Genomic DNA, 11418 nt, shown 5'->3' on the forward strand with positions numbered 1-11418 from the left:
ATTGAATATTATACAATTTATTTTGCATGAATTACGATGAATTATATGTAAACAATTGCATTGGCGTTTTTTCATTGTTGTTTTTTCAACTGTTTATTTTTTCTACTTCTTTTTTTCTTTAATTATCTATAAAAATTCAGAACAGCAAAGCAAACATTTGCGAATTGTGTTTTGTCAAGTGACAGCTATCTCAAATAATATTTCAAGTGTATTGCATTTTACGCATGTTCTTGTGTTGTTCCCGTTTTTTCATTGAAAGGCTTGTTCAATGTAGAGAAAAAGATATATATAAAAAATATTATTCTTTAAAGAAAACAGTAACTAAATGAATAACGAAAGAGACGATATACAGTTTATAATTTAATAACAAATAACGAATTCAAAATAAGATAAACTGAACTGTTGATATTTTTTTGTTTTGATTGTATATTTGTCAAACACAAAAAATGGATGATAGCATAAATAATTTCTTGGTTGATAATAATCGAATAAGATTTTTGGAGAATCGTGACAATAATTCACGATGGTGCGATCCAGATGTAAGTTCCTATCCAATATGAAAGCAAATTTGTTATTGAAATAATCTTGTGTTTATACAGAATGGAAGTAATTCGGAATGTCCTGACTTGGATTTTGTGTACAGTGACACAGATACGTATCCAAATGAAATTGCAGAGCTTTACAGCTATACAGAACAGAATGAATTTCATCTTAATATTAAGGCAAGTAATCAAGGTTCTTTGCACAAATCAATTTTCATTTTTATAAATATACACCATATGTTATAGGCATTTGAAGAACAAATGTCCCTTTACAAGCTGCAACCAAGCTGGCAAAAATTGACAGAGATCCAACGAAAAGATGTCATACTCAAATTACTTGATCAATTGGATTTGTCAAAAAAGAATCTTCGAATGCAAGCAGCTCGGACCATTTTATATTTGGCACAAGGTTGCTTTTGCGAAGTACAGTCGGACCACGAACAACAAGAATGGACACGGGAAAATGTTAAACTACTCTATAACATGGGAATATTTCCGGTTTTTGTAGAACTTTTAAATTTTGAGATTGAGTATGAATTTTTAAATTGATTCATTCTAGACATGGCTGATGTAATATCGCTCTCTTTTTTATATATATATAGAAATTCTAGTGCAACAAACATTGCGATGCGAAAAGTAGCCGTTTCATTAGCCGATTCCGTAGATTTAAGAATCATTCTTTCCGTTCTGTACATAATGACTGAGACAATTCGCTGCGAAAAGGTGGTCGGATCTAGTGATTTTGAGGACATTTCTGATACATTTACTAAAGAATTGAGTAACTAGATAAAAGCAAAAAAATGAAAGTGATTACTTTTACAAACAAGTTTTCTATACAACATTTTAGATGCCCCGATGGCAGACGAACTTTTAGCGGTAAAACTATTGAATATGATTACAAGGTTTTGTGGCGGTACTGCACCACATTTTCCAATGAAGAAAGTATTGCTGTTGCTTTGGAAGATTTCATTAGTTAGCTTGGGTGGCATGGATACACTTCGAAAACTAAAGGGTAAACATTTAATTTGTTTTCAGTGATTTAACACACAAATATGATCTTTAATTTCTATATACTACGCAGATGAATACAGAAGTCAAAATAATTTAAGCCCTGTGAAGGAGGACACATTAGAAGTGGCCAGGTAACGATATAATTTTTGTTAATTCTTACTTGAATTTGTTTTACTTATAAAAACATGTCACATACTCACTTATTTTTCGATTTATTTTACTAGAAATATGCGTCCAAGTTCACCACCAGCCACTGTAGCTGACATGTTGGATAATCAGAATGCGAAACGGAATCGTCCCTTCAGACGAGTACGTACGAACGATATATTGCAAGAGGTAGAGATGCTTTCTAGTTCTTCCCATTCTATTCATTGTGTGTGTTAATTTGGAATTTACTAACAATTCACACTTAATTTTTGAAATGATTTTATATATGTTTTCCACAACGATTTACACAACGATTCTAGTCTCAAATTTAATGTTTTAAACAGTGAAGTAAGCGAATAGAAAAAAACGAAAAAAAATAAGCTAAAATGTTCAAGCGATCCAAATATTCAAATAATCAACAATTAAAGTGATAAAAGTAATATTGACGGAAGAATATTCCGTATACTTTTATCCAAATTTCCTGATGTGTTGAAAGTGTTCTTTATTTGGCATTGGTTTTGAAATCTTGATTTGTTCTTTGACACCCTCACACACATACACACATCCGCTACTGTAGACAACTCGTGAGAGTGGAGAGTGTCGTCAACATATATTTATTTGTCATCAATTTTTATTATTGTAGAGAAAACAATCGATACAAGTAAATATTTAGTGATGCTAAATTATGCCTTTTTATACGTATAACATTGATGAAAATGATGCGAGTACATTCGCTAAATTTCCACAATTCATGGTCCGCAAAGAACAGCTTTTGTTGTGTTCATTTGGTAATATAGTGCGTTTCAACCAAAATGCACTTGCACATACTTTAAATGCGAGGTGAAATTAATGCATTCACAATCAAAAATAGAATAAATACAAAACAAAAGTTGTTCCGTGAATTTTAATTAGTAGAAATCGTTTATTCATTGTAATTGTGATTCATTTATTAACGGTAGTAATCAACTTCATCTTGCATTATTAATACCTTGCATTTGTAGGGAATTAGAATATTAGTATCAATGTGCAATAAGCACTTTTTTTCAATTGTGAGACGTTTATATACACCCCCTATACACATTTCTCTAATCTATCTCTGTTTTTCTATACTTATTTTTATTACTTTTGAAAAGTACTTGCCGAAATTGGCAAAATAGTTCAAATTAACAAGCAAAATAGTTCAATCGGCAAAGTGATATCTATTTATTAATGTATTTTATAAAATCAAAAAGATTTCTTCTAAATAATTTGAGATTTTTTTAATTAAAAAAATCTCAAAAACTTAAAATGAAATCCGTATATAAAATTACAGTGTATATTTTCCTAATGAACATAATCATGTAATTTACTGAAGCATGCACCGTATATGGCAAACAACATTCATGACAAACACTCTATAGACTTAGTCGAACCAATGTCATCTCTCATCATTCAAAACTTATTTCTTATAGTTCATCATGTTTTGTTTTAAAAAAACACCAAAAATTGTAAATGAAAAATGAAGACTGAAGCATACACTACCGATCAAAAGTTTGGGTACGATTTACGATTTTCATTAAAATTTCACCAATTTTTTGATCGGTAGTGTCAATAATACAAATTTGCTATTTATTGCATTTGAGTAAGAATACATACACACAAAGCTCATGCATGGTGTGAATTCATCTGTCTCCACCAAACAAACATTTTTCATACTTCAATTTCGATTGAATAAAAAAGAAACGAGAGAAAGGGTGCCTGTGGAATTTTCAATTTATTTTGTGACTTTCATATCATTCTTTTTTGTTCAAATCAATTCATTTCATTCATTGATTTTGTCTCATTAGTTTCATTTTTCTTTAGATGAAAGTATCCAAATTGAATATGGCTTTGAATGTTCGATTCATATTAGTTATCTTTGTGCATTTTCATAGATGTCTTTTTTTATTTATACATTCGTCGTCACATTATTAATTAAATTGTTTTATTTGGCTGCTTATATAACATCTTTTATTGACTGGACATGGGTATGAACATAAACGAAAACAAAACAGCAAAGTTTAATCAAGCAAAGCTCGCTGGATGAACAGGAACAAATGACAATGGAGCAACAGGAAAACGATGAAGAAATCAATGATGAATATCGACCGACAACAAATGGTAGCTTAAAAAATTGCCTTTCTATTATTAATTAATTCTTATTGATTCTTTTTGGATTATTTGTCGATTATTTTAAATTAATTGTGTTCTTTTCTTTTGTGATTCTCCCTTTAGGTAGCGATATCTCCACTTCTATGGAAACAAATACAGAAGGTGAAGAAGGTGCTGTTAGCTCAAATGGGACAATTGCATCCACAAATGCAAATGCAGCGTCAACATCCATGCCACTCACTTGGAATCAAAGTAAATTTTTAAGTCTTACATTGACGTACAGTTCTAACCTTTTTAGTTTTTTCTTTCAGTTATCAAATTGCCATGGGCTCCCAAGGTTCGTCAAAAGGACATTGACCAATTTCTATATGATTCACGTAATAAGTTTATTGGTTACTCATTCACCGGTGACCATGAAAGTTTGGCTGGACTTCCACAACCCATCCACGAAGGATATAACATTCTTAAAAGGGTAAATTTTTCTTAATCAATCTAAATTATCTATTTCAATCACATTTTGACACTTAATACTCTGTAAAATAGAAGGGATTAAATATTAATCATTTGGGATTTTTCATCAAAATAATCCAAAAGGATTAAATGTTAGCACTATAGGATTAAATTTGAATGCTTACTAAAAGTAGCTATAATAAGACCACGATGACATCCCGCACAATACCCATGGCTTACGGCCGAGAGTTTCGTACTTGATCTTGGATAGAACGCGATGTTCCTTGTATAGGTTGTTGATTCTGAAAGTAATGATTATAATAATGTGAACTTCTAGTTGAACATAGTTAGTGTGCATTTGAATATTCCATAATGAAATTTTCATTACAATTTGATAAATTATTTTTTTTTTACCTGAATGGGTGCTGTAGGTCTTTGAAATACGGGGTGTAGTTCTTCATTCATTACAGCACACCGTCCTATGTCTGAATTGTTTAACAAATAACAAATTCATTACTTATTGTTCATATTGAGAAATCGATTCAATCAAATGCACAAACCTTTGTAGAGTATATTGCGACCGGCGTTTGTATCACGATTCCATGTGATAGTACGACCAATTGTCCGTTTTTCTTCGTAGCGTCGAAATTTTGATGCCATACGTGGTCCAGGATGAGGTCGATGTTTTCGTTGTTTCGTCAAAAGATGATTACTCTTTCGTGAGTCGATGGGACCATGTGGTTTATTTCCTACTGGCAATGGTTCGCATCCACGGCAAGTAGAGTATCGATACTTCATCTTCACACGATCACCTATCTTCGGAAATTCCAAGTCTTTGAAACAATATGAGCACACCTTTGTTGTTCGAAATTCATCTACTTTGACCACTATACAGTTGCGCCGTCGCTTCATTTTCTCAAATAAATCGCGTACTTTCGACCGAATATAACCTATTTTTTAAATAAATTCACAAATAGTATTTGGTAAACTCAATATAATGGTGTTATAACTTCAATCATAAATAAATAAATAACCTTTTGCTTCTGAGTCGGCAGCAATGAAATTTTCACCCACAAATACGAATGTTTCTTTGCCATCGATCAACCAGTCTGCCAACTTGTCGAGTGTCTTATTCGTATCGATGTACTGTAGAAAATCTTGAAGTGCATATTCGTACTGCGTGTATGCTTCAAACTTCTCATTAAAATGCCGTAAAATATGATCGACATATCTATCAATGTTGTCTGAATGTGGACCTGGTTGCTCATCAAAAGATTCTCGGTGAATACGCATTTTTTCGTCGATGTTGAAAGTCAACTTTTTGCGCCATTTATTTCGCTTGCAATAGCCGATCATGTGATTATATTGACCCGATGTCAATCGAACGAGTTTTTCGCGGCGATTTTCCTTGTTCGGATCATTGTAATTGGTCACACAAACACCGCCAATCACCAGCTGAAGACCTGGATCGAGACCATACACTAGTTGCGCTTTCAATAACTTTTCTTGAGTCTCCCGCATGATTTCATTTTCGTCTTTTACAACGACGAATTTTGTGCGTTCCATCCAGAATGACATAGCCACTCCATCCGTTTGAATCGAATTTCGGAATTTTATAGTGGCACAATTGTCATTTTGCGTTGTTCTTTCGATGGCATCAATGTCAAAATACGTTCGCCAAAGCACGTCCCAATCAGCGGCTTTTAATTCCTTACACTGCTTTGTTGTTCCATCACGTCTAATGAGACGTGGGTTTGGGCATCCGATCTCTCTCAGCATGAAATAAAGACCTTTGTTATCGATGCGAATGTGATGTCTTTTAAACGTTGAAACTGGAAAAACGGTGAAATTTCTATAATCACGGGGCTCTGTTCTTTCGCCTCGTCGCAATGCCGCCTCTCTATTTCGTTGGTGATCACAAATGTACCTATTGTATGATTGACGAGGAAATCAATAGAAATTGCATTGTTTAACAAATGAAACAAAAATGATTGTGTGCAACCGATTGATTTGAAATAATGTAAAAATATTAACGGCTTACCGTTGCAAATGTAGAAATATTGGTACGTATTTGAACCAATTGTCTGCCGTCGTCATCGTACAAAAATATGCTCGACCATCTCCGAAACGAATTGGATGAAATTAATTTTTTAGTATTTCAATTAGATACGGATCTGGTACGCGCTCTGATTTCTTTTTGAATAGATATTGCATGGTATCGTTGATCTGTTGCTTGGTCGCATTTTGGTGATCAAAAAACTTCCAAAGACGAGAATATGCGTGATAGCAAACGTTATTCTTGAAATTTGTGTAGTACATTTGTGATGCGTAGTTGAATATATTTGATATTTTCTCAATTTTTGGAGCTCTCACGAAATATTTACGACACAAACGATAAATCATTCTGGACACCTTGTATCCACAGTTCATTACGGCATCTTCATCGTCGCTATCAAAATTTTGCGTCCCTCGGAAAAAATCATCGAGGAAGTTCTTATCCACAAATTGACTGAAGTAATCTTCGATTTCACCGTATCGATTGCAATCACAACGCACTTGAAAAAATTTGAAAATCAAGTAATGAACACTGAGTGCACCCAAAATGAAACATCGTGTCATTTCAAGCACATAATCGCTTATCAAATCACGAAATTCATCTGTTTTCATTGGCCGATTGTGTTTCAAGCCTTTTTTGCACTTTTCTTTATCGTTTGATTTTCACAAATATTTTTCCTCTTTACTGGCTTTGGCTTAGAAGCCGATGCTGCAGGCTTCCTTTTCTTTCCAGCCATCGTGATCGAGTGATAGTATACCGAAGAGCTCTCTTATATTTATAGTCTAAAATGTGTTGATTCAGAAATATATTATTTTTGATGAATTTATAGGTTCCCGTTATTTTAAAAACGGGCCTCTAAAAATTCATCAAAATATACAATCACCGATTCATGTGATCGAACGGGTTCACAATAAACAAACTAACAATGCGTTCATTTCACTCAGAGTATTGCTCAGCGCTGCTGCCATCCAGAGCATATTAAAATATCTTGCTGAGAATGCGTCGTCCGTCGCATGCGAAGGTACGTAGCAGTTTATACAACACGGCGAACAACAATACATGCATTGTTCTCTATTCAATCGTTTGAATGTTTTGAGTCACATAATCGTGAAGAGAACAATGGATTCATTCTTGTTCGCTGTGATGTATAAACTGCTACGTACGTTCGCATTCGACGGACGACGCATTCTCAGCAAGATATTTTAATATGCTGTGTATGGCAGCAGCGCTGAGCAATACTCTGATTTCACTCTTGCATAAATTTAATTTCACAATTCTTCGAGGCAAACGAATCAAAAACTTTATTGAAAATCATTCATCAACAAAGCAAGAATATTCTCACATGTGTTCTCAATGTGTGTTTCGGTTGTTCACGATTCTGATGGATTTCAAAAACTCAACAACATATTTGCCATGTTACCCTTTACAAAAAAAATTACTGAGCACAGAAGCGGTTATCTCAAGGAATATGTGCTGATATGGATGCAAACCGATCTCAACTTTTTCTTGAAAACCATCCGCTAATCAATTTTTTACTTTGTTTTCATGAAATCATCTTTTAATAAACAAACTAACAATGCATTCATTTCACTCTTGTATAAATATAATTTCACAAGTCTTCGATGCAAACTAACCAAAAACTTTATTGAAAATCATTCGTCACTAAAGCAAGAATATTCTCAAGCATTTTACAATGTGTGTTTCGGTTGTTCACGATTCTGATGGATTTTGAAAACTCAGCAAAATGTTCGCCATGTTACGCTTCACAAAAAAAAAATCGGTGAGCTCAAAAGAGTGAGGTTATGAAATGGAATATGTGCTGATATTAATGCAAACCGATCCCAACTTTTATTGAGAACCATCCGCTAATCGCCCCTTCTTCACTTTGTTTCCACTAGCTATGAAACATTTTATCAGAAATCTAAGAAATAGCACAGAAGCGTTGGAAAAAAGGATTTTATTGAAAATCATCTTTTAATAAACAAACCAATCGAAACCGTGAAAGGTTATGTTTGTAATCGAAAGACAATGACAGGCGTTTGAAGTTTCTTGTAAATGTCAATACAATATGAAACAGTGTTCCACCAGAATGATTATTCATTTAATATTCAAACAATTAATACAATTTAACTGTTTTACAAAATTATTGTATTTTGCATTTAAAATGAATACAAAAAATCTTTCTAGCACCTTCTTATTTCATTTTAATCCATTTGGATTTTTTATCAAATAAATCCGAAAGGATTATATTTTAATCCCATCAAAATTACAGTGTAGTTTTGATTTTTCAGCATATGTACACTAGTCTATCTGATATTCATATAAAACGAGAAGAGGAAATTGCTCGAAATCCACTTGTTAACGTTGAAAATGATATTCCAATGACACCCGCTGAAATATTGTACCAAGCGATATTGCCGAATCTTCCACAGTGCATGATTGCGCTTCTTAAAATACTTTTGGCCGCATCGCCTACATCAAAAGCAAAAACAGAGAGCATAAACATAATGGCTGACGTGCTCCCTGAAGAGATGCCGTAAGTTACCAAAAAATATTATGCAAAATAATAAAGAATTGACCAAAATGCTTGCTTCCTACAATAAAAATTAACTTGGCACGATTTGACAAATCTCTTTTACTCCATTCCATAGTGTAACAGTCACGCAATCAACAAAATTAGGCATCGATGTGAATCGCCACAAAGAAATTATTATAAAAGCAGTATCAGCCATTCTGTTGCTCTATTTGAAACATTTCAAAATCAATCATGTGTATCAATTCGAAGTGATGTCGCAGCACTTGGTATTTGCCAACTGTATTCCATTGGTATTGAAATTCTTCAATCAAAATCTTTTGGGTTATGTTGGATCAAAGAATGTGTAAGTGTATGAAATTGTTCGATTGTTAGTGCACTAATCACATCGTTATCATTTGATAGGATTCCGATATTGGATTTCCCAGCTTGTATTATCGGTGATTCACCGCCAGAATTGACGTCTGACAGTTTGGTCATTGGTGACACAGCGCCGTATTCTTGGCGCAACATCTTTTCGTGTATAAATTTGTTGCGAATTCTTAATAAACTAACGAAATGGAAACATTCGCGTGTCATGATGTTAGTTGTATTCAAAGCGGCACCAATTTTGAAGCGTACATTAAAAGTGAGACATGCTTTGATGCAATTGTATGTTTTAAAACTTTTAAAAATGCAAACCAAATATTTGGGCCGACAGTGGCGCAAAACTAATATGAAAATTATTAGTGCTATATACGAAAAAGTGCGACATCGACTTAACGATGATTGGGCTTTTGGAAACGGTAACTTTCACTATTTTTACGAAACAATTTTTTTTCCAACATAATAATTTGAATCGATTAAATTTTCCAATTTTTTAATAAGACTTGGATGCAAGACCGTGGGATTTTCAAATGGAAGAATGCACGTTACGCTCATGTGTTGATCGTTTCAATAATCGTCGATATTTATCGGCTCAAGCTTATTTGAATGCGAAAAATGTTTTATCTAATACTCACGTTTCACCACATCTCCTAACAAATACAAATAACACAAATATTCAAGTGTCTGCGACTACATCAAATATGACAAATCAAATTGGCTTCGCAGCTGGTGGAGTTGGTACGATTGGTAATAGCAATGGAAATGGTAAGACATTTCTCTAAATATTCTTATTGTTACTTGAATGGATTTTAATTTTTTTAGGTTTATCCAATAATTGCGGAATCTCACAAATAGGTAATGGAAATGGGTCAGCAAATGAATTTAATGAGCCATATGACAACAGTAATTTAATTGATATGGCAGTTGGATCTAATTTCATAAACAGTGGCCAAGAACGAAACTTATATGCATCTGGCTACAGTGGTTGGAATATGGAAAATGTTGATTTAAGTGAAAATTTTAAAAAGCACTACGAAGTATGGTTACAGAAGGAGGTGTTTAACATCAAAATCGATTGGGATTCACTGAAAACAGTTTATGACATTGAAATGGACGACAATAAAAAAATAGATGATTATTCAAAAGTCAAAAGTGATTCTAGCGTTGTGATTCAGTCCGCAGAATAGGCAACAAATAAAACTAGGGGCATTTTACTATATGCGAATATCTGAATCAAAATATAATTTTTTTATGCTAACATTTTACACAAAAACCATTTTAATTACGATCAAATAATAAACTTGGAGAATAATTTCTGTCAGTATGATAAACTAATATATCAACACTAGTATGATTTTTCAAATGCACGATCCGAAAAATAGAAAATGCCCCTAAAATAAAATTAAATCTTTATCATTTTGCTTGGATTGAATTATTTCTTTAATGAAAAATTACATCGATCTCAATGATAGGAAAAGGAGCGAGTACGACGTTTCCCCCTTTGCTAAGCGAAATAAATCCGATATGCGGCGCTGATTTAAATGTCACTCTATGTCATTCCACAATGATACATTTTTTGGCTTGACAATATATAAGCTCTTCATTCAACATGCATAATTTTTGAACGGTCGAGTAAAAAAAAGAAACATATCATAAAATATTCTTCTTACGTTTATTTTAAATTTATTTGTTTAAAAATAACAATAATTTCAATTTTTTTTTTCATAGATTGAACAAGAATCTAATGTAAAAAGTAATACCAATGCGACACCTACCGTTAAAATAGAAAAGGAAACTTATTTGGAATTGTAACATTTTGGTCCGCCATAACAGCATCTTCGTTTTGCTTCTCTGTGATTGGTCAAGTAAAACGAAGATGCTGTCATGGTGGACAAAAATGCTACAATGGATACCAACTAAGTTTCTTTTTGCATTTTTACGGTAGGTGTCGCATTGTCATTACTATTTACATTGGATTCTTATTTAATCGATGAAACATTTTTTGTTGAAATTATTGTAATTTATAAACAAATTAATTTTTTTATAAAAAAAAAATTTAATAAATTTTTTAATGAAAAATGTTAGAAAAATATTTTATGACATGTTTTTTTTTCAACGATTCAATAATTATGAATGTGTATGCATTTTAAATGAAGAGCTTATATATTGTCAAGCCAAAAAAG

At 32.8% G+C, this 11418-nt stretch overlaps 2 protein-coding genes across 5 annotated transcripts; one reads left to right on the forward strand and one right to left on the reverse strand.

Moving 5' to 3' along the window:
- The first annotated feature begins 250 nt into the window (after positions 1 to 250).
- Positions 251 to 10572, forward strand: LOC116352186 (striatin-interacting protein 1 homolog). 2 transcript variants are annotated; one of them, XM_031784579.1, is made up of 15 exons: positions 251 to 539; positions 600 to 722; positions 789 to 1072; positions 1145 to 1320; positions 1390 to 1554; positions 1624 to 1684; positions 1778 to 1862; positions 3734 to 3839; positions 3954 to 4082; positions 4142 to 4302; positions 8628 to 8872; positions 8988 to 9215; positions 9275 to 9654; positions 9737 to 10000; positions 10058 to 10572. In XM_031784579.1, the coding sequence occupies exons 1-15, from the start codon at positions 447 to 449 to the stop codon at positions 10420 to 10422; spliced, it is 2865 nt and encodes a 954-aa protein (XP_031640439.1). In that variant the 5' UTR covers positions 251 to 446; the 3' UTR covers positions 10423 to 10572. The 2 variants fall into 2 exon arrangements, with proteins under 2 accessions (XP_031640439.1, XP_031640438.1); XM_031784578.1 differs by having other exon boundaries at positions 253 to 539; positions 1778 to 1889.
- Positions 3440 to 8375, reverse strand: LOC116352187. 3 transcript variants are annotated; one of them, XR_004202268.1, is made up of 7 exons: positions 7679 to 8374; positions 6322 to 7118; positions 5315 to 6207; positions 4841 to 5230; positions 4695 to 4765; positions 4466 to 4582; positions 3440 to 4362 (listed from the first exon to the last, which is right to left on the reverse strand). XR_004202268.1 is itself a non-coding variant. In XM_031784580.1 (6 exons), the coding sequence occupies exons 2-6, from the start codon at positions 6375 to 6377 to the stop codon at positions 4517 to 4519; spliced, it is 1476 nt and encodes a 491-aa protein (XP_031640440.1). In that variant the 5' UTR covers positions 6378 to 7118; positions 7679 to 8375; the 3' UTR covers positions 3440 to 4516. The 3 variants fall into 3 exon arrangements, 1 of the variants encoding a protein (XP_031640440.1); XR_004202269.1 differs by having other exon boundaries at positions 4695 to 4759; positions 7679 to 8373; XM_031784580.1 differs by having other exon boundaries at positions 3440 to 4582; positions 7679 to 8375.
- Positions 10573 to 11418: the final 846 nt, after the last annotated feature.

Source organism: Contarinia nasturtii, unplaced genomic scaffold (genome assembly GCF_009176525.2).
Source record: "Contarinia nasturtii isolate CC-2019 unplaced genomic scaffold, AAFC_CNas_1.1 Cnas_scaffold_187, whole genome shotgun sequence".
Taxonomy (NCBI): Eukaryota; Metazoa; Arthropoda; class Insecta; order Diptera; family Cecidomyiidae; genus Contarinia; species Contarinia nasturtii.